At 46.6% G+C, this 23,742-nt stretch overlaps 1 protein-coding gene across 4 annotated transcripts in view; it reads right to left on the bottom strand.

Annotated features, from left to right (window-relative positions):
• Positions 1 to 13,177, bottom strand: part of ADAMTSL3 (ADAMTS like 3) — a 280,228-nt gene extending 267,051 nt beyond the window's left edge. The window contains exons 1-2 of one of the 4 annotated variants that reach the window (XM_060282649.1): positions 12,751 to 13,177; positions 7,726 to 7,834 (exon numbers count right to left, since the gene is read on the bottom strand). In XM_060282649.1, coding sequence (XP_060138632.1) covers positions 7,726 to 7,803 — 78 coding nt within the window. In that variant the 5' untranslated portion in view covers positions 7,804 to 7,834; positions 12,751 to 13,177. Of the gene's footprint in view, positions 1 to 7,725; positions 7,835 to 10,717; positions 11,013 to 12,750 lie in introns of those variants that run through there. The other 3 variants (XM_060282651.1, XM_060282648.1, XM_060282650.1) reach the window with 3 other exon arrangements.
• Positions 13,178 to 23,742: the final 10,565 nt, after the last annotated feature.

The raw sequence follows: 23,742 nt of genomic DNA, 5'->3' as shown, positions 1-23,742 counted from the left end.
CACCACTTTGAGCTCCTTGGAGGAAAAGGTGGTATATCAATGTAAAAAATAAACCCCTGGCATTTCCAGGTGAAAGGATGAAGATGTAAGCAGGTGATGGGATATACCACTACTGGAGAGCTACTACCAGACAGAAATGATGGGCTAGATCAGGGATGAGGGACCAGCGGCCCTCCAGATGTTTGCTAGACTACAGTTCCCATAATTCCTGAACAATGGTCATGCTGGCTGGGCCTGATGGGAATTCAACAATATCTGAAGGGCCAGAGGTTCTCCATCCTTGGGTTAGATCAAGGGTTGTCCACTTGGTCCCTAGCCCCAACTAGTGGGCGTTTCAGGATTCTAGGTGGGCGGTAGGGGGTTCTACGGCACAAGCTGAATCCTCCTTCCATCGAGCACTGGTGGGCGGTAAGGAAATTTTACCATCAAGAAAGATGCATTAGTGGGCGGTAGGTATAAAAAGGTAGACTACCCCTGGGTTAGATGGACAAACAGGTTGACATATTAGACAGCCTCTTGTGTATCTATTGGCTGGGTCCCAGGAATGGCCGTCTGTCAGGGAGTCTTTGCAGGAGATTGGACTAGATGACCATTTGGGTCCCTTCCAACTCTGCAATTATATGCTAAGCTGGAGGTATTGGCTTGTTGCTTGTTGCCACCAGCTTACCATTCAGCCTTGGGGGGGTCTAACATGGAAGGGGGGGTTATAAATATTTCCCAGCCAAACAGGGGCAGTCAGCACAACACCCTCCAGATGTTCTTGGACTCCCACTCCCTGGAGCCTCAGGAATTATGGGAGATGTAGTCCACACCATCTGGAAGCTGGGCTAAGGTGTCTGCTTATAGGCGCAAAGGAGTCGAGTCGAAGTGCCAAGAGAACTAGTATCTTACATACATGGGAAGCTTGTTTTTTGTTTAAGAACTTCTTGAGGTTTACAAGGCATGTGAAAGTTCTGGGTGTGCCTCTGGAGTGTAAAACTTTGGCTGCTGCTTGCAAGAAGCATGTATGTTAACAACAGGAGAAAACATCCTAAAATCACTTCTACTAACCATCCAGATTTTTGGCAGAGCAAAGAGAAGTACAGCATGATTTCCGCCCATAAACAAACTCTCCACTTACTTAGCCCTAGAAAGCAGCATTATTAAACAAGGAGGATCGCCCACATTGACAGTAATGGCAACAGTTAGCATGCATCAGCTATGGGGTAATTACCATCTTAAGAGCGCTTTGAACCTTGTTTTACAGTTCAGCTGGGCTAACTTGCATTCAGTGAGTTTCTAAGCTGTCCGGAAGCATGACAAACCCAAGGATTTCTGGAAACCAGATTCTTCTAGTCAGCTTTTCAAATGTTGTTTTACTATTCTTGCTACAACATTAAATATAAATCAAACACTGATACAATTTCTCTTCTCAGTTTATATTAACGTTCTTTTGCAATTGTGATTTAAACAACTAGTTTTTTAAAAAGTGCGTTTATCAATAAACAATCACTTCACCAAGCATTTGTTTGCAGGGAGATTACATGATGTTAGCTACCTAATGAGCATTAATTCAATCAATCAATATACTTTATTCGACCGATAGTCAGAAACAAAAAACATTTCTCAATACAAAGATAAACATATAAAACTGAAGGCATCAGAGGGATACATAAAAATATAAAAATATAAAACTGAAGGCATCAGAGGGATACATAAATGAAGTATGACCGCGCTACTAAACCTCCTACAGGTAACCCACATCAAGACATTCAATTATACGTTTCCAACACTTGAGCGCCAGGAAGAGGAATTTAGCCACTGAGAAGGTTATTTTCCCAGTGGGCTTGTTTAGCAAATATGCTGCCTGCCGTTCTCTTGGTCGGGAACTAAACTGAGATAAATACGGGTCTATAAGATATTGCCTTTAATCATTATAAAAGGGACAACTCAGTAGAATGTGTTCTGTGGATTCTACCTCACCCAAGGCACAATGGCACATTCTCTGACCATATGGGACTCCTCCAAATCTTCCCCTCAAAACCGCCGAATCAAGGACATTCAGTCTAGCCGCAGTAATTAGTCTGCGGTATTCCACGTAGTGGATATCCGCCAGGTAACGGGCTGGTGCAGACCGATACACCTGCTCCCCTAAAAACATCCCAGATTTCACGCGGGCTATGTCCTCCTGTCTGGCGATATCCCCCAATCTCTGAGCGACCATCGCTTTAGCGCGGCTGTATGTCATGGACTCAATATAAAGGGAGGACAGACCGCACTTTTGCACTTCCTCTACCACTTCCCTTTCCCATGGAGATTTAAAATTATCCCTCAGAATCAGGGGGGCCAAACCCATCGGTCTGAAACATAGTTTGAGCATTAATTCTAATTTGTTTGCCGCAGGTTAAATGACAGCTGAGTCAAAGCAGGTGCTAATTCCATACTTTCCAGTGCATTGTGCTATCACTTTTCTTATCGCAAAAAGTGATCTTTGGGGGAAGTGTGTTTGATGTGGAAACTTCCCAACCACCTATATTTGTGCTATGTGAATTTGCTGCGATGGGGTTACAACAACCTGGGTAGACCCTATGTGGCCAACACAGACACACCATCCATCGCAAACTTGCACTTTGGTCCAGAACACACTGCATATAAGTACTGCCACAATGAAATTAGTAAGAAATAATTATCCAGGAGTGGGTTCTTATGCACCCATTATTGTTGGCTGGTTTGCAACCCCAGTGCCAGGATCTGATTTCAGATTTACATCTGGAAAATGTCATTCCTGTAAGAGAGTGAACAATACATGCCAGGAGTGGAGAACCTGTGGTCCACTGCTGGACAATGACTCCAGTCATCCTTGACCACTGGTCATGCCAGATTGCGATGATGGGAGTTGGAATCCAACAACATCTGGAGGGCTACAGGTTAACTAACCACTGGGCTTCGGGCTTGGTGACCTTCTGTCTATATCAGACATGGCCAAACTTGGCCCTCCAGCTGTTCTGGGACTACAATTCCCATATTCCCTGACCATTGTTCCTGTTAGCTAGGGATGATGGGAGTTGTAGTCCCAAAACAGCTGGAGGGCCAAGTTTGGCCATGCCTGGTCTATATAAAGTCAGTTCCTGTGTTCCTCTCATGCTCAGGACTGAAATACAGTAGATGTATTGGTGGCAGATTCAAGCCAATTATCTTGGAAAAGTTTTATCTTAAGATACCGTAATACTTATTTATTCCAATTTATTCTAAGAATTCTACAATTCTCAAGGAAATAGTGACTGAGGGAACAAAATGCTGAGGCAAACAACCTATTATTGCTGTCACTGGTTCTCGGTGTTGTTATTTTGATCAAAGCAAGTAGGAAATATAAACAAGCATGTTAACACAAAACTAATTTATAAAGCAGTACTACTTGACTTTCTAATATCCCTTGTTTTTTTTCTATCCCAGCAAACTGGGGGAAGCAGCTGTTTGAATCCTAAGAATACTAATTTAAAAAGCTGCCATTAGTCATAAAAGCAACTGCAGGAACTTGCATAAGCTTTGCGGTAATGCTGTCACTGAAGAGTCATGTCAGAGATAAAACCAAATATTTCATTGAACAGTATGCATGGCAGATTCGTAAGCATCTCTCCTTTGGGGAGGTTTCCAATCTGGCTTTTAAAGTCTACGCAGAAGCATAGGTTTGAAGACAAAACCACCATTTTACCTCAGAGCTTTCAATTTGAACCCACCATTTTACCTCAGAATTTAGAGCGTTTAACACAAAACCACCATTCTACCTCAGAATTATCGCAACCTTCATCATCTTATAATCAGAAGGGGGTAAACAAGCAGCAGCAAATCTTTTATACAGGGAGATGAGAAGTACTAATCGTAATAATTTTATTGTTTAGCTATAAACCGTAACAAATATGACTAGGGCCAGCTGTATCCTGAAGTAGATTAAGGCAACCCTGCCAAGTAATGATTTTTTTTAATGCATATACTTGGGAAAGGTGTACATGCAAATTCATTTATCTGTGAAAATAATGCACAAAAATGCATTAAATAAACAAGTGCTTTAGAAAAGTGTGTATGTGAGGAAAGCAACATCCAAACGTGTGTTTCTTAGAAGAAATTCAAACTAAAAAGCTGATAAACTTTCATTATGGCTCGGGGTGGGTGTGTCACAAACTGATGAAGAAATGTAGAGAACTGAATTTTAGATTTAGAAAAATGAGAAACCTATGTCAATAGATTCTCCCATTCCCAGTCCTATGTACCATTTAAAGGCAGCAATTTGCTTAAACCATTTCCACCCTGCTCCTTGGCGGAGAAGGTTCCCAGAATCGCTTACAAATCGACACAGTCCCTACCTACCCCTCAGACTTACAACCTGAATACACAAAAGGATATGGGGAGAGAAAACAAGAAAACTCAGGCACCCAAATTCTTCATATTAAAATGCATTGCAATCCTAACCCTGTCTACTCGCAGAAGGAAGCCCCCTTGCATCCGATGGAGCTTACTCCCAGGTGAGAAGGGTTAGGACTGCAGCCAAGGTTCTTAGAATAACCAGAAGAGATCTGGAAATGGCCAAATATTTATCTTATAACATTGGGTTGAATCCAGAGGGAGGGAAAACCTTCTTGCATGTGGAAGGTGTCTTATGCTCACCCAACAGCTGCTTTATCCCATACAGTCCTACCTGCCCACGGACTGTCTCGCCAGAGTGGTGCATGCTCTAGTTATCTCTCGCTTGGACTACTGCAATGCACTCTACGTGGGGCTACCTTTGAAGGTGACCCGGAAACTACAACTAACCCAGAATGCGGCAGCTAGACTGGTGACTGGGAGCGGCCGCCAAGACCACATAACACCGGTCCTGAAAGACCTACCATACATTGGATCCCAGTATGTTTCTGAGCACAATTCAAAGTGTTGGTGCTGACCTTTAAAGCCCTAAACGGCCTCGGTCCAGTATACCTGAAGGAGCGTCTCCACCCCCATCGTTCTGCCCGGACACTGAGGTCCAGCGCCAAGGGTCCTCTGGCGGTTCCCTCGCTACGAGAAGCCAAGTTACAGGGAACCAGGCAGAGGGCCTTCTTGGTAGTGGCACCCACCCTGTGGAATGCCCTCCCACCAGAGGTCAAAGAGAACAACAATTACCAGACCTTTAGAAGGCATCTCAAGGCAGCCCTGTTTTAATGTTTGATTTCTGTATTTTAATGTTTTGTTGGAAGCCGCCTAGAGTGGCTGGGGGCACCCGGCCAGATGGGCAGGGTATAAATAAATTATTATTATTATTATTATTATTATTATTATTATTATTATTATTATTATACAGTACCAGAGAGTTTATGAGACGCGAGACCTCCTACAGAACCTGTTGTTCAAATTGCTAGCACTTGAGCAGGGGTTGCAAACATTGTGCCCTCTTCATGTTGTGGACTACAACTCCCATCATTTGCCATGCTGGCAGGGGACGATGGGAACTGTAGTCTATGGCATAGGTGGGGGAGCAACGCACGCTTGCTAACCCTGGGTTTGCAGGAGAGCATTAGCTACTGCTTTCCTTCAACTCACTGCTTCTTCTGTCCAACCCACCACGTATTTAACCAGGGCAGGGGGAGTGGTGTCAGTGACATTTGGATCTGCCAACACAGGCATTGGAAAAGTCTTAATCTGACCTTGGATTTAGCTGTCTAGTCTGTGGCCTTCCATAGATACGTGTAGCAAGGCTAGCTTCTGCTTTGAAGGGGCTTTGGGCAACGTATTCCCTCATTCCTCAGTGGCTCTGGAGGGTTTACCAGAAGCACTGTGCTGGGAGCCTGAGCCTAGTCGCCATTTTAATTTCCCACAATGCCTCAGAGCGACAGCATGCCAGGAGAAGTGAAATGTTTTCTGCTGCTCCAGAGAAGCGGACACGGAGCAATGGATTCAAGCTACAAGAAAGAAGATTCCACCTAAACATTAGGGAAAAAATTCCTGACAGTAAGAGCTGTTCGACAGTGGAATTTGCTGCCAAGGAGTGTGGTGGAGTCTCCTTCTTTGGAGGTCTTTAAGCGGAGGCTTGACAGGCATATGTCAGGAATGCTTTGATGGTGTTTCCTGCTTGGCAGGGGGTTGGACTGGATGGCCCTTGTGGTCTCTTCCAACTCTATGATTCTATGAAATTGTGTGACATTAAAAATGGCCGCCCGGCTTAGCCACCCAGTGCTTGTTCACAGCGCTGGGCTAGCAAAAATAAAATAAAATGGAAGTAGGCACCAGTGGTGATTCCTGTCAGTTGCGTAAGGGTATCAGGTGGTGACACTAGCCCTGCTATATGAGCTGGTGGGCAGGGGAGGAGGAAGGGGTGTCTGGTGGGTGTCATCACTCAGGGGGGTGACAAATTGCGGGGCAGCACTCACCACGGGGCCTGCAGCACACCCGAGCCACACACCTCTCTCCTGGGAGAGACGTGGTGGCTTGGGCACGCGCAGGCTCTGCGCTGCCCAAACGGTCCACTTGCTGCCTCCCCCCCCCCCCAGCTGTAGGGTGGCTGAGTGGGAGGAAGCAGGCAGACTCCAGAGGTCCCACCCCATGGGCGGCTCACCTTGCCCCTAGGCGTGCCACTGCAGGCACCCGAGCAGCTTCCTCCGCCACTGCTAGTGGACTAGTGACGTTGCCACACCTCCTTGCAAGGCTGTTCTACACATCTGGACTCTAGGCAGAGTTTTATCCAACATAGCGAGCTGACTTCTGCCACGTCAGGCTATTTCTCCGCCTAGCACAACACTGTCTGCTCTGACTGGCAGCAGCTCTCCAGGGTCTCAGGCAAAAAGGTCTTTCCCTGCTCCTTGGTCCTTTTGACTAGAGGCCCCAAGGATTGAACATGGGACCTTCTGAGTTAATGGCCAACTTCAGAAATCCAATCTCCATAGCATTTAAATGTCTGCCCCTAAAGATATCCCACATCAGGCAGCTTTCCTCGGCCCGCCTCTTGTTCCTACTCACGTCTTGTAAAAGCTGGGGAATAGCTGCTGCTAGGTGTAGATGAATCTGTCGATTTTGGTTTTCTCAGTTTCTCATCTTTCCCATCGTAAATCCAGTTTTCCACATTGCAATTTCAAAACACACACATGAAAATTCACCAGCTTTTTTGTATGCATTCTGTATGCATTTTTATTAATATGCACATTTTTGCAAGTACGATTTCCTAATTGTATGCCTTTTCGTATGCTATTTTCACTAATGTATGCACTTAAATGCACACTTTTGCCCTAGTTTATGTGTTTTAGTGCACATTACTAGGGCTGGAGAACTGCGCTGCAAAATCTTAAAAAGTGAGAATTTCCAAGGGTGGCTGGTATGTTTCAGAAGGCACTAAGTGGGCAAGTTCACCTTTAGGTGCGATTTAAATCAGATTTCTCCTTCTTCACCCCTAGATGCTGCTATTAGCAATTGCTACTCAGCGATTTGTTATTAGTTTATTTTAAGGACCGTGTCATTTTTATGCATTCTTCTCATCTAATACGGGTTTGTTGTAAACTGCCTTGTGGCTTGTAAAAAAAAAAAAAGTGGAATGTAAGGAAGGATGGGAACAGCAACAACAAAAATTGCCTTCCCTACTACAGCTGCCTTTGATTCAATCACCAGCAACATGCTAGAGCGCACAGCCCATCTCAGAGACTTGCCGGGATTTCCCCCTTTTGTCCATAGGATTAATCCATCATCCTATCCACAAGCTGCTGCTGAGACTGCGACACTCTCGCCTACCTGCAGATGGGCACAGATGGTGGTCACTGCGAACCAGGTGATCTCCCACGAGAGCCCCGTGGACTTGGCACTAGCCATTCTCCTCTTGCACCTTTAAGAGAGAGAGAGGCTGTAAGCAAAAGAAGGAGGGAAAAAAGTCAATGCAAGCCGCCAGAATCTGAATGACTAAAGCAAACTGGGCAGTGAATACAATCCGGACTTTGGAAACGGTGCAACCCAAACAGCCGAGGTTTGTGCTGGCCAGGAAAGCAGACTCGCAGAGAACAGCATGAGCACAGCGTGGAGGCTGAGGTACTCCAATAAGGGCAGGAGGGTGGGGGAGCTGGCCAGAGGAGCAAAAGCGAGCTGGGTTTTTCTCTCGCTCACGAGTCAGTTTATCAAGCCTGCAACCTCCTTCCCTGTTATTCCCCCCCCCCGCTCCCTCCATTACCATATACGCACACAGGAGCCAAGAAGAAATTGAACCTTGCAAAGCTATTTCAACACTCTTTCTTTTTTTTCCCCCTGCCCTGCTTCCCAAGCCAAGGAACCCAACTCTGGGACTTTGGGATCCATAATGCTTCCAGCCCTGTTGGCTACTCAGCCCCGTGGCAGAAAAGCGACAATCCTCACTCGCTTTGGGGAGGGGCCCCGCCGATTCGTGGATTAGAATACGAGGACAGTTAACTGTTTCCATGTAAAGGACAATGTTGAACCGACGTGGAAAAGCTCTTTGTGTGCAAAATCTCCACAGATTTGAAACCGCACACAGGGGCTACTAGTTTTTTACTGTCCCTTTCTTTCATCCATGCTATTATTGCAATATGATAAAAGTTGGCCAACTCATCTGGCAACCACCCATGTTCTCAAGACCACAGGGTTTGCAATATCCCTGAGAGGAGGAAAAAACATCTTCTCCATGGGAAATCTTGGCGGCACCCTTCCTTTCTATGGGCACCTAATTCTGTCATGCTTCACTGGGGACAATTCACTCCTCCCAATAAAAACTTCATCCTTCCTCTCACCTTCAGCCAGAATGTGGCCCTCGGGCTGAAAAATGTCCCCCACCCCCTGGATTGGGAGCCAAGTACAAACCGCCATTCAGCCATTAAACTTTACTGAGTTGAGAACTCTCAGCCCAACCTACTTCGCAGGGTTGTTTTGAAGATAAAACTCAGCTCCTGAGTATGTCACTCTGAGCTCCTTAGTGGGTGGGGAGGGGGATATAAATGCAATAAATAATGGACGCAACAAGATCAAACTATCCTAAACAGGACAAGGGAAACCAGGCTATAGTCATTTGTGCTCTAGTAACCTCTTGCTTAGACTACTGCAATGTGCTCTACTTGGGGCTGCTCATGAAGACTGTTTGGGTGGATCCAGTGGCTCAAAAACATATACATAATAACAGTGCTAAAAGACCTGTACTCACTGCCAATTTGTCACCAAGCCCAATTCAAGGTTTGGTTCTGTTATGTAAAGCCCTGAAAAGCTTGGCATTTGGCTACATGAAGGATTCATTTCTCTCCAACTACTGTCCTGTACATAGTCTGAGATCCACTCAGGGGTCCTTTTAGTAGTTCCACCATTCAGCAAAATTCAGGGGTCTGTGACCTGCAAGAGGACTTCCTCTGTAACAGCACCCAAGTTATGGAACAAACATCCCCTAAAGATCCAGCTGGCATCAATTTTTTGACACCAGCTGAATACTTTCAGTTTGTATCCATCATCAGAGTAGACTTGCTGACATTAATGGACCTGATGTAGGTTTGTCAATTTTAATGGATCTACTCTGAGTAAAACTTATTTGTTTACAGGCATTTTGTGTCAAGCATTTTGACTGAACTGCATAACCGGCCAGTGTTATATAATAACAGATGTTTGTATTTTAATGATTTGCTGCTGTTTTATTGGCTTGTGACTGATGCTTTAATATTGCAACCCACCCCAAGGTCACGTGAGAAGGAATTATTTTTGAAAATAAAATAAAATAAAAGTGACTACATTAAAGAGGCTGCCAGATCCATCTCTGGAAGGCTCTCTCTTCGCCACCCAGTTAAAGCAACACCTGTTCCTCCGATAGCTGCCCCTCCCCACATGCACACACACACACGCATGCCAGTCTCAAAGACATCTCAGCACAGGAACAGATCTTTCCTGCCGCGCATATTGATAGTGCTATAGCCTATTTCCAAATAAGGGTTTCTAAAACGATGCCGGAATAGTGTTTAGATCCGCAGGGCGGTTATACACGGCCCTCCCCGCCATGCAAATAACTCTGTGCAGCCTGCCTGCACTCAGCAAACACTCTGTAGAGATCCCAGTCTTTTGTTCCTCCAGAGAACGTGTCTTTTCAGACCCAGAACCCACTTTTAACCCAAACATGCATTTGGGGACCCTTTTTTCTTAATCTTTTACCCTATATTTGTGCGGTGGTTGCGCTCTCCCTGCAGCTTACCCACCTCGGATCAGGCCGCAACCCATCGGCCGAAGAGGAGAGCTCTGGAGCCCATCCTCTGCACTCGCCTCCGAAAACATCCCACCACCTGCTTCGGCCCATGTGAAAAGGTTGGCTGTCCAAATCCCAGAATTAGACCTGGGGGCAGATCAGACCTTTGCCCTGGAGTGGCGAGCGAAGCTGAGAGGGCGCCTCTCAAAAGGCTGCAAAGTCCCTTGTCGGCACCACTGAGCAAGCTGGTCAGGAGAGAACATCCCCCCCCTTTCTCTTGCTCTCTTGCAGCTGCCCAGGGTTGATGGAGGGGTCTCTGTGCATGCTCAGAGACACCTTGCTTATCAAGCGCGCATCCAGGGTCTCACTCGGATCCCCGCGCTAAATACCCTCTCAGGGTACAAGTGGAGCCCCGCGCGCGCCCCTCTCTTGTGAGACAAACTCTTTTCGCGCGAGCGCCCTCACCAGCACCCCGCGCGCCTATCCTGGCTGCAACTTTGGCGGAGCGCGCGCGGGCGCCAAACTCCCACCTCTTTCCTATTTGCGCGCGCGCTGTGGGGATACCTTGCCTCAACTTCGGGGCGCAAATCCCTGCGGCGTGGCCACCACTTCACGCGACGGCGTTTTCCCTCTCCCTCTCCTCCTCAGGGGGAAGGGAGCAGGCGTGGACTCGGCGGCGGCGGAGGCAGCAAGGCGAAGCCTCTCCTCCTGTCAAAGCACCAGGGACGCCGACGCCGCATGCTTGCAAAGCGGAGCTGGCAGGCGAACAAGCGCCCGCCCTTCGAGCTTGGCTGGCTCTCTCCCTCCAGGCTCCTCCAGCCCACAAGCCCCGCCAGACCGACTTAGCCGAGGGCCTCGGAGGAAGTGGCGGAGAGAGCGAGGGCGCCGGCGCCGCCGCCACCGCCTCCTCCTCCCGCAGGGCAGCCCAAGCAGCGCTCAAGGCGAGGCGACGGCGCGCGTCTCCTCGAGCTCCCGCGCCGCCACCTGCTCTGCCGCGCGCACCCTGCAGGCAAAAGGCGCCTTGACGCTGGAAGGGGAGAGCCAACGGGATGCAAGGAGCGGGGGGGGAGTGCCTCTGAGCGCGTACAGAGTGCCTTTCTTTCATTCACACACACAACTTGGAGAAACCATCCAGATAGCCTGGGTATTATTAATTATTAAGCTATCCCTATTTCCAAGGCCAGATTGTTGAGAGATCTTGGGGCGATGCTCGCCGTTCTCAAAAAAGGCATGACCTTTTTTTTCCTTTTTCACAAAAAGAAAACCTTACGGACTTGCAGTATTAAGCCATAAGGTCTTCTCGCAGGTAGCTGGAAAGGCGAGGCTGCAGACAGCGAGCAGGAGGAGGCAAGAGGACCCCTTGCAGGCAAATGCCAACTGCACCATTACAAAAGCAGCCTTGACACCCATCTCCCTAGCAGCACTTTTTCATGGAGGCATGCCTAAAATTGCAGCCACGGTTAAGCATTTCCTAAATCGCCCTTCAATGGGCGGTGTACGGTGTAAATGTAATAAAAGCAACATCATTAAGTGAGAGGCAGCAATAGTTATTCAAATCAGGCGGCCGCAATGTAGCCTTTGAAATGCCTGCGCACAAGTGAAGCCAAACAGCTCAATCTGACGCACGCCTTTTGCTCGGAAGTGAAGTCCCACTGTGTTCAATGAAGTTTAGCTCCTAGTAAGCGTGTCTAGGATTGCAGCCTCGCCCTCGCTACATTTACCTGGGCGTAGGCCCCAGTGAACGCAGTAGGATTTGCTTCCGAGTAAACATCCTTCGGGCTGAGGCTGTGAAATTCCGCTTTGCACATTTCTCGCCTCTCCGTACGGATACTTGACACCCAGTGAACAAGGGTACTTCCTCCGGATTAAAGTGCTCAGGATTGCAGCCTTTATAAATGCCCCCCCAACTTGTATCAATATGTGTGTGTCATATATATATATATAAATGGATATACTGTATATCCAATTTCTGAGGCTGGTTCGTTCCTACATAGACGTCAACCGGTTGGGTGCAATATCAAATCACTATTTACCTGTGTAAATAAACTGTCTCAGCTCTTACACCGAAAATGGAGCTTTGGTTCCGTTTACCATACACCCAGTGCTTGCCGCAGTCAGTTCACACGTTCAGCTGCCCGTTGTATACCGTAATCAAACAGAGAAATCAAATTCTATGTACTTGCATTCTATTACTGTACTGTATTTCCAATTCAAAAACAGGGAAGCATTGCGGAAGCGGGATTGTGTACCTTCCCGGGCTGGTATAATGTCAAACGTATAATTAACTGGGGGCCAGCTACTCTTTTTCCAAATGGCTAATCCTATGACCCGGGCTTGAGGATGTATGCGCGCCACGTGGATTACGTGCAGGGTCCCCTATAGCACATGAGAATCCGCAAAGGAACTCGACCGAGAAACCGAAGGCACATTCTGGCCGATGGAAGGTTTACATTTGCGTTAAGCATCACCTTAAGGGAGCTAGTATAAAACTGTCACGTGTGAATGCAAGTAGGTTGACCGGGATTCTCATAGCTGTCTAGCATTCGAAAGGGTCGTCTTATCACGAAGAAAACTTATTAAGGGTAACTATTCCTTACCTGCCGCCGCCAGGGATGCGAGTCGTTTAGGAGAGGGAGGAGCCTCTCTACTGCATCAAAGGCAGAACAGAAGAGTCGGCGTCGCCCGTTGAGAAATACAGGCTTGCAAATTGATGCTTAAACCTTAGCATCAATTCCTTTGCAGGGTAAGCGGCGCCTTTACGCAAACCCCGTGCCCAGCCATAGATCTCCACGCGTCCTCTGCTTCGAGATGCGGTTACATCTATCAAACCTCGCAAATGTGCCACCAAACGCCGCTTTCCTTACGCAGTGAACCCACCTCCTCGGGGAAATGTGCCCCCCTTTTGCTAGCAGATAACTCTCTAGAGGGCTAAGGAAAGCCTGGAATGGTCACAGAATCAACAGAAAGCGAAAATGTCTTGCTATTCCATCCGTGCCACTGAAGTTAAAAATACGCACCGAGGAACTAAACATAACCTCGTGAAAGGGTTTGCTGAAATGTGATTGCGCCGTTTCCAACCTGTTGATGATCAACTTGGATTTCTTCTATAGCTGGGAACGGCGCGCCCTCTAGTGGAAAATGTAGTAGAAGATACAGAGGAGGGTATAGATACAGCACTTATTTGTACAGTACAAAACTAGACAGGATTTAGCTGTACTGTATTATAATCTTGCCTTTGCCCGGTTGCACGTTCATGAAAGAACCAGCCTGGTAAAAAGAATCTTGTCGCACAATCTATTGCACATCTCCTTAGAAGTAATACCTACTGAGTTCAATCAGCCTTATTCCCAGGAAAGTGGAGTTACTTATCTGGGAGTAAGTCCCTTTGGCTGCGTTGTCAGTCTTTGAGCTAATTGAATTAAACAGTTAAATCCACATAAATTTACACTGGAGCAAAACAGTAGTTCTGAAGGGGGCAAAAAAGAAGAAGAAAGAAAGAAGAAGCAGAGTTATAGCCAGTTGATAAATCACTTAAATGTTACTAGCCAAATTTTGGGCACTTGTAAGTGAAAACACCCTTTAATGTATACCTCCCATCTCTCTGTGGGAGGCTGGTTGTATTGCTCCTATTGAACCCACCCACTCATGTAAATCTGGCCTTTTGGGAACCAGCTAATTATTAAGTCCTGGTGATACAGAATACAATGCATAGGAAAAGAGGGAAGCCCACACAAACCTTTGAAAACAGAGCAGGAAAAAAATAAATAGGCTGCTTATATGCTGAAAATTATAGGGCCCAAAAGTGTCATTGTGTTCCTCCAGTGAGAATCCTGGTTTGGTTTTGTTTTTTTGAAAAGAAAGCTTGCATTAGAAGCAAACCTTTTGCACCTGTTTTCTGCAGCTACTGATTAACAAGCATGATCAAGTCAAGTTCTGCAAGCAGCGCTGCATGCATGGTTCTCCGACTCCCTTTTATTCTTACAACACTCCTGTGAGGTAGGCAGGCAGACCGAGAGGCTGACTGGTTTCATGGCTCTGTAGGGGATTTGAACCCAGATCTCCCAGGTCCTAGCCCAACACTCTAACCACAGCATCACACAGAGAACACAACAGTTCCTCCCCTACAAAATAAAAGGGCCAGGCAGGGGGCAGTTTGGACCAATTACAATATATGTGGAGGGGTCATAGCTCAGTGGTGGAACACCTGCTTTGCCTGCAGAAGGTCCAGGTTCAATCCCCTGTGTCTCCATGTACTCTAGCTCAGTAATGTCTACACTGACTGGCAGCAATTTTCCAGGATTTCAGACAGGGATATCTGAAGATGCTGGAGACTGAAGCTGGGACCTTTTCAGTGCATAGCCCTTGCTCCACCACTGAACTCTGGCCCTTCCCCTGGCAGAGCCTCCCCCCTGAAATGCTGGACAACCACTGCCAGTCAGTACAGGCAATACTAAACTAGTGGCTACGTGGTCCCACTTTCTGCAAGGCAGTTTACTATTTTCCCTGTGTTCAGACGTTGCTTTCCTTTCTCTGGCTGAAGGGTCCTTGTTCTCAGAAGATCACTGCATGCCCCCCCAAAAGGACGCACACCCTTGTCCTAGAGAGACCTGCATAATATATATAAATGTGTGTCAGAGAGAGAGAGAGCGAGAGAGAGAGAGAGCTTTTTTTTACAGATATGCATGAATGAGCAATCGACGTTTTCCAAGGGACTTAAAGGCTGTCATCTGATAACTGCAGCTGCGGATCAAAACTGTCCTTAAAGGACAGTTGAACCCGAAGGGATAAAAGATGGGCGGCGGACCAATCTCCTAAAATATAGGAGATTGCTATCCTAACCCTGTTTACCTGAGAATAAGCCCCCGCTGCATCCAAGAAGGCTCACCTCTGAACACACACGACCCTCCCGCTACCCAGAAAAGTTATGAATGAGCAAACCGATGAAGGCCACGCCCCTTTCCCCGGGGCTCGGCTTCTTTTTGCCGCGCGCTGATTGGACAGAACGTGAAGAGAGAGTTCTTGGAACGCCGAGGGAGAGAGGTGGGGGAGCGGTGGACGCGGGGCAGAGAAGTTGAATGGCTAAGCCCTGCAGGGGTTGCCCGGATGCCCTTGGCTAGAGGATCCACTGACTGCCGTTCCTCTTCTCTTTTCCAGACTTTGGGCAGCCCCGCCCCCGGCTTTCTGTCCCCTTAAAAGCGCAAAAACCACCAGACAATTCTCCTTGCAGTCGCTACCAGCGTTAATAAGAAATATATAGCATTGTTTTCGCAACCGCGTTCGGCGTTGATCCTGCACCTTTATTTACCCCACGCCCTTCCTGCAAAGCAGGGGAGTGTATATAGCCCTGGCCGGATTCTTTTCCCTCCGCTTAACGCCGGGCGAGCGATGGCTTCGCCGGACAGCGGCCTGGGCTGTGACAGCATCTCTTCCCCGCTCATGCCCGGCCAGCGAAGCCGCCTGCAGCAGCAGGAGGAGGAGCTCGCCAACTCAATTGCCGCCTAGCCGTCTTCATCGAGCGCGTCCGCGGCTTGGAAGCCACCAAGACGGCGCTGCAGCTCCGCCTGTCCGAATGCGAGGAGCGCAGTCACCGAGAGGTGGGCGTCTCAGGGCCTACGAGAGCGAGCTGGCCGCAGACGGGCAAGTCCTGCAGTGTCGAGCTGGAGACCTGCTCGCCAGGTGAGTGCCTCTATAGGGCGCGCCTTCCTTCTTCCTTGATCTCGCCCTCTTCTTAAAACAATGGCTCTTAGATTTCAAGTTTTCTGAAGCTAAAGGAGTGGAGTTGGTGAGGGGGCAGTTGCCCCCCATCCTAAATAAAGTAACTAAATAAAAATACTTAACTGAAAATAGAAATTGTAATAACAAAAATAACAAAAATAAATAACAGCAGGACATTCTATACAAGATCTCAAAGTAGCTGTCTTTATTACAAAAGAATTTCAGGAATAGACTGGAAAGAGAAGTTGCTGAGTTGCAACTTATTGCCAAACTTAAAACCATGGAGAGACCTGGTCTGAATAGAGACATTGGATTCTTATCTCATTATACATGATAAAGCTATTTTTAGCCATTTCACCCCTTACTTTTACCTGTAATACCAATTGCAGTCGTTAACAGTCGTCAACAGGTTTACCACACCTATCAGCCAATCACCCATTCCCACCACCCTTCTGAGTAATACCCCTCCGCACCCTCTCACTATATGCCCTGTTTCTCCGAAAATAAGACACCGTCTTATATTTATTTTTCCTCAAAAAAACACACTATGGCTTATTTTCAGGGGATGTCTTATTTTTTAATTAAGTATGGTACAGTTTAACCTACAAGGTTAAACTGCCTATCACTATGGCTTATTTTTGGGGTATGGCTTATATTCATTGAATGCTTAAAAATCCTGCTATGGCTTATTTTATGGCTACGTCTTATTTTCGGAGAAACAGGTATAAGGGTCTGGTGACTTCTGTTTCAGTGTACCTGAAGTGTGCATGTACACGAAAGCTCATACCAATGACAAACTTAGTTGGTCTCTAAGGTGCTACTGGAAGGAATTTTTTTATTTTGTTTTGAATAATAAATAATTTATTATTTATACCCCGCCCAACTTGCTGGGTTTCCCCAGCCACTCTGGGCAGCTTCCAATAGAATATTAAAAATGCCCAACGTTAAAAGTGTCCCTAAACTGGGTTGCCTTCAGATGTCTTCTAAAAGTCAGATAGTTGTTTATTTTCTTGACATCGGATGGGAGGGTGTTCCACAGGACAGGCGCCACTACCGAGAAGGCCCTCTGCCTGGTTCCCTGCAACCTCACTTCTCACAGTGAGGGAACCGCCAGAAGGCCCTCTGAACTGGACCTCAGTGTCCGGGCTGAACGATGTGCCATACCTGTTGAAATGCAAAGCCTTCTTTTACACTTGCAACCTGCTTGTTCTCAGGAATTCTAAAAATGGGAATGGTTTAAGCCTGGCAGTTGCTCGTGTGAAGGACCTCGATGCTCAGCTCCACTGCAAAGAAGCCGAATTGACGACATCCTTGAGTAGACAGCAAAGCCTGCAGAACCATCTTCAAGAGTCAGAGCATGAAATCACCTCCGTAAAATCTAAACTGTCCTGCTGAAACGACAAAGGTTGTTAATAGATATTCAGGTCACAAGCAGGGCCGTCTTAAGCTTACGTGGCGCCATGGTGCAGGGATCCCTCAGGTGCCCCCCACCCCAATGGGGGTCCCCCCACCCTCTGCACCTCTGTGGCCAGAGGATGCCTTTGCGGCTCACCCAGCAGCCCTGACCGCGTGGCTCGCTGGTGGGAGCGCGCAGCCCAGGCGGGTCCTCTTGAAAGGAGCGAGGCGCGCAGCCCGCCCCCCTCGGCCGGCCTGGCGTTTGTGTCAGAGGGCTGCCTTCAGGAGCGGAGGGACGGCTGCTTGGTGCTCCACGCGGACGGGTGGGTGAGTGAGCAAGGCGATGGCGCTGCTGCGCTGGGGTCTGGAGCTGGAGGCGCTGCTGGCATGGAGCGGTGTCCGGGCATGCGGCTACTTCCCGGAGGAGCGCTGGGTGCCCGAGTCTCTGGCGTGGCTGCTGTGCGTCCTGCTGGCCGGCACCATCGCAGCTACATCCCTAGTGCCCTTCCCCACCTTCAAGGCGGCTTTGTCAGAGGCACGGCGATTTGCGCCCTGAGGAGCATGCGGCGTCGGGCAGCTGGGCTGGGCTCAGCGGGTGGGGGGTGCCGCCCCTTGACGGAGGCAGCTCCACCACTGCCGCCTCGCTTCAGCACCATGTGCCTCCTCGATGCGCCCTTCAATGTGCCCCTGCTGGGCGGGCGCCATGGCGCATTGCGCCACTCAGCCCAATGGGAAAGACAAGTAAAATGTTCTGTTATTTTTGGGTGTATTTTGAGAGGTGAGAAGTTCCTGGGGCAGCAGGGCTTACCTGCATTTGGAAGGTCCCTGGGGGCTTATGGAACCTTGTGATATTGAAGGGCTCCTTGTGCCCCTGTCTGGTCACTGCAGTCGCACTCACCTGATTTCCCTTCCACAACTGATAGGAGCTTTGTTTTTACCTCCTCCCATATTGTGGTCCCAATGAAATTTGCCCCCTGGAAGCTGCTCCCCCCCCCCCCGAAGTGAAGTTGCTACTGAGTCCGATAGCAGATTCCAAACTTGGATGGGAAGGGGCTCTCGCCATGGTTTCACACAAAGTTACAGCCCTGTAATGGCACATCCAAAAAATGTACACTTTGGCTGGTACAGAACATGCATTTAAAGCACAGTTCCTCCCTGCTCCCAAAGAACCTCGGGAACTATAGTTTAAGGGTGCTGGGAATGGTAGCTCTGTGAGGGTGAAACCAGGATTTTTTGAGTGGTGAGGCAAGTATATGGTCTGAATGCATCCTAAGACTCGGTTCGTGCAGGGCAATTGACAGAGATTTGGGCTGCTTTCTTAGCCCATGTGAACTGAGAGTCTGGAATAAATATTTATCCTTTGCAGTTGTTGTAGCAAATAAAGCCTCACATTCGGTTCTTAAGTTGTCAGAATATCTTGAACTGCCAAACTTACAGGTTTAATAAGAAATTATTCTAATGAGAAAATAAGGAGAGAGTGGGAAGCCATTATAAATTATAGGAAGAGAACGGATTCCCAGATCCATACTTGGTTTAGCTTAGAATAAAATATCTCACAGGTAAATAGAATATTTCTCCAAAAAAATTTATCATTACAGACTACCAGTGATATGAGGAATAAAGATCTACATGGAGTTAGTTGGAAGTCACTTTTCTTTCACCTAAAGTGACTGTGCACCTCTTTTAATTGCTCCTTTTTTTTTAGATGGCAAAGCTGATGAGTGTGTTTTTTAAAAATAATTTATTTCTTTTAATTGCTCTTAATGTGCCATGGATGCTCAATCTCAGGCCAAAGTTTAACCGTAAAGAAATGTTGCATGTTCTTTATTCCATGGCAGTACAGTACTGGTACTCCAATTTGCTTGTCTGCTCGGCTGAAACATACTGTTGCTTTAAATGCGGAGCCTCTTAAATCCTTCCTCCCTGCTGTGTTTCCCTTCTCTTCCTAGGAGCTAAAGAACAAGAAGCAGATCTACAAGAGCAGGATTCGAGAAATACAGTTTCACCATCACCAGGAATTGGAGAGTAAGCTTACTCAGAAAGGAACACGAACAACAGATTTGGGCGTATAAAGTTCAGATGCAGCAAAACATGGGTGCCAAAGTGAGTGGTTTGTCTGTCTGTCTGTACTGCTGATTGGAATGGGATGTCTTGCTTTCCCATCGTTCTTAGTAGAGACCTGACCTCTTCTTGGTTTCTATGGGCAAGTCCCAAATAGGAGTGGCACAATTAGAGGGTGGGTTTTCACTTGCTACCTTATGCTGACCGGATGTCTTCCAAATAGTGGAAGGGGAAAGCAAAGAAAAATCATTGGTCTTCTAAGAGCTGATGGGACAATGGCATGTGTTGGCTCCTCTCAGTGGATTCGGTGGGTCTTAATTCTGACTGGATGTACATAGCTTGCTTCGTTAATTATATGCTAAGATACCTTCCCCCAACCTGTTTCTAAGGGGATGCAGTATTTTGGTGGAAATACAGTTTCTCCAGCTTAGCATGCTACCTTCCTATTGTGTCCTCCTCTTGACTCCCCTTGGATAATTCTCCTGCACACACCAGTTGCAGCCAGATGCATTTATTTTTAATACTAATTTACGTATTGCCTAACCTTCACCTTAAGGTGAACACCTGGAACAATATTGTAGAACATACTGCCTAAAATGTGTTGGGGAAGGGGGGGGCGTTATTGAGTTGTTTTTGTTTTTATTACGTATTTTGTGATTTTATGTTGTGATTTTATGTTGTAACTGCCCTGAGACCTGCAGGAAAAGGGTAGTATGCAAATTTAATAAATAATAAAAAAAGTCATCTGAATTGGAAGGAATAAGGCCTAGAATTGTCTAATAATAACAATAATTATTATTAATATATGATATAATATAATGAATATCATACATCCCATTATTCCTCCCGAAGGAGCACAGGGTGGCAACCCTTTGTTAAATTGAACTGCTCTTCATGTGTGTGCACAGAAACTCGTTCAAATTAAAATGTGCAGTCCTAGTTAGTATTGGGTTAAAAAAGAAAAAGCTATCTTCACAGACAGGACCGTCTTAAGCGCCCCGGCGCCCCGTTTCACAGCGCGGTGGGTGGGTGGGCGCAGCGCGCAGCTGCGCGGCGGACAAGCCGGCCAGCGGGCGGGTGCAGCAGCTCGCGGCGCCCTCCTGGCGGGCCGGCACCATGGTGCCGCGAGCCACCCAGCCTGCACGTAGGGCCGGCCCTGTTCACAGATGGAAAACATTCAGCTTTCTGCAGCAAGGAGTAATGAGATTGCCAATTCTGCTCAGGAGGACGGGGCAATCCAAAGTGGGCAATGGAGGAGGAACCGAGGGTGGAGGAACCACCAAACCCAAAGTCCTTGTCCTGGCAGGGTGGAAGTTTTTGGACGGGGCATCCCCCCCCCATTTAGTTTTGTTTCAGTGGAGGCCAATGAGAAGAGAAGTCTTCTAAGTATAGCAGCGCCAGGACTGGTGTACTTCTTCTCCCCCAATTCCAGAGTTATAGGGAGGGTGACGGAATTCATTGGCGCACATTGGAGTGCCTCCAGGTTTCCGAGGGGAGGCTTCGCTCTGCCAGATTTAAACTTGTATCACGACGCTGCAGGCTTCTTCTGGTTAAAAGATTGGATCATGTTGGATAATTATGAATTATTAGACCTGGAGGGTTTTGAAAACAAGTTTGGATGGCATGCCTACCTAGAGGAAGATAAAGTGAAGTTACACAAAGGGTTTAATAATATTATTTAAAAAATCTCTTTTGAAAACATGGGGAAAGCATAAAAGATTACTGGAGCCAAAAACTCCTAAATGGCTGTCACCCATAGAAATAATGACAACGAAGAAGTTAAATTCAGATGGAAAGTGGGAAAAAATATAAAGATCTATTAGGAGAAAAGGAAGGAAAATTTAAAATGAAGGAATATGAAGATAGAAAACAACTAACGGGCTGAATACAACACCACCAAATATATAGTAAGTTTAAAGAGGATAACTCCAAAAAAGGTTTTCTGGATGAACCTTCCTTGTTGGTAGTTCACCTATTACAGAGTAACAGTAAAACTATTTCCAAAATGTACAATCTTTTATTGGAATGGGAAGTTAAAGATGAGATGGTAAAGGAGATGGTGACAAAGTGGGCAATTGATGTCGGGAAAACCATTCAGTTAGAACGATGGGATAGGTTGTGGAAGATATCATGGAAATTTACAGCATCTGAGGGAATCAGAGAAAATATGATCAAAATGTTCTACGGTATATGACACCGGTTAAAATTCATTAAATGTATAATACCAAAGACAATCTTTGCTGGAGATACCGGAAGGAGGTGGGGACATTCATGGTGGGGACATTCATGCATATGTGGTGGCATTGTGAGGAAATTAGAAACTTCTAGAACCAGGTATTTGAAGAATTGAAGAAAATACTTAAATATAATATTTTTAAAAATCCTGAATCCTTCTTATTGGGAATAATGGAGGAAGGAATAAATAAACAAGATGAGAATCTTAATTGCCACATATTGGAAGAAGCAGGAGGTTCCAAAAATTTGGGAATGGCAGGAGAAATTATTTAGCTATTTAGAACTGGCTAAGTTAACAAATTCAATTAGAGGATGTAGCAATCAGAAGTTCAATCAGAGCTGGGGAAAATTTAGTGAATATATGAAAAAGCAATGCCCCTCACTGACGTCTTGGATCTATTTCTAATATTCCGTATTGATTTAAAAACAAAATAGTACAGGAGTTTTATGAGAAAATAATGGGTAGATTATAAAGATGAAGAGAAAAGGGGAAGCAGTATTGAAGTATGAGATCCTAACAACCCGAGATGATGACAAGTGGAAGTCTAAATAAGGGAGAGGAGTGATTGTTGGTTATATGATGTTATATGAACTTGTTTGATTTGATTTATTTAATTTGTGTTAAGATATGTTAAAAATGGGACCCAGCTGGCACTGTGGGTTAAACCACAGAGTCTAGGGCAGGCATCCCCAAACTGTGGCCCTCCAGATGTTTTGGCCTACAACTCCCATGATCCCTAGCTAACAGGACCAGTGGTCGGGGAAGATGGGAATTGTAGTCCAAAACATCTGGAGGGCCGAAGTTTGGGGATGCCTGGTCTAGGGCTTGCTGATCAGAAGGTCGGCGGTTCAAATCCCTGCGACGGGGTGAGCTCCCGTTGCTCGGTCCCAGCACCTGCCCACCTAGCAGTTCAAAAGCACATCAAAGTGCAAGTAGATAAATAGGGACCGCTCCGGCGGGAAGGTAAACGGCGTTTCCGTGCGCTGCTCTGGTTTGCCAGAAGCAGCTTTGTCATGCTGGCCACATGACCTGGAAGCTGTCTGCGGACAAACGGCGGCTCCCTCGGCCTATAGAGCGAGATGACCGCCGCAACCCCAGAGTCGGACACGACTGGACCTGATGGTCAGGGGCCCCTTTACCTTATGTTAAAAATAGGTTAGTATATGAAATGTCTTGATATGTTTCGAGAGGTAGCGTTTGAATGGAATTCATATGTTCATGTGTTTATTTGTTGGTTTTTGTACTAATTGATTTTATTTATTTATGTGTATATTTGTATTTGTATGTTTTGATTGAATTTCAATAAAGCTATTTTTAACAACAAGGTTTCCTTCTCCACTGTCTGAGCTCTGACAGAGGGTCAGCTGCAAAGAGGTACCCTCTGTGAGTAGCCCTCCTGATCGTTCCCAGGGACCAAAGGATTATTTATCTATCCCACCACTCAAAAATCATTCTCAACTCTGGCAGAAAGTGTTTTTAAAAAATGAATGTATCTTCTTGCTGAAGTCCAAGGCAAGAATACCATCTTGCTTGTCACAATGAGGGAAAAGACACAGTTTCAGTTTATTTATTTTTTACAAATTATTAACTGCATTGTAATCAGAGTGATTGCTTCCCAACTCTGTGGTGTCAACTCCCTGGGGATGAAGAGTTAGCAGACTTGTTGAAGTCAGCTGTAAGATGAATTCTTATTACAAAACTAACAAGAACAGTCTCAAATATGTTTAGATTTCCTTTGTATGTGGTGGGAGTCCTAGTACGCACAAATATTGGAATCAAATATTAACATATATAATATCTTAAACTGTGGACAATAAACTTGATTTACGCTGTGTAAGGGCATCTTATGTAAATGAACAGGGGGCTACCTACGCCCATACACACATCTACCTTGCGTACCCCGCTCCCCCTCCACCAACTGCTTCTCTCAATTAACTAAATACACTGTCTTCCCTTTAGAGTTATTTCTCAGTGGCTCCTCTGGGCCACCCGCCTCAGTCTCTCATCTCTCTTCCCTCCAACACTGCAGCAATGGCCCAACAGTTCTCAGACCATAATAACATCATCATCATTTGGCTGTTAGCACACTGTTTGCTTGGTTGCCAATAGGCGGTGCTGCAAACTGCTGTATGACGACAGCCTTAACTTTTTATTATATGCAAGATATAAACACAGAGAATAA

This window comes from Zootoca vivipara, chromosome 14, assembly GCF_963506605.1.
Source record: "Zootoca vivipara chromosome 14, rZooViv1.1, whole genome shotgun sequence".
Lineage (NCBI taxonomy): Eukaryota > Metazoa > Chordata > Lepidosauria > Squamata > Lacertidae > Zootoca > Zootoca vivipara.
This window is presented reverse-complemented; position numbering and strand designations above follow the sequence as displayed.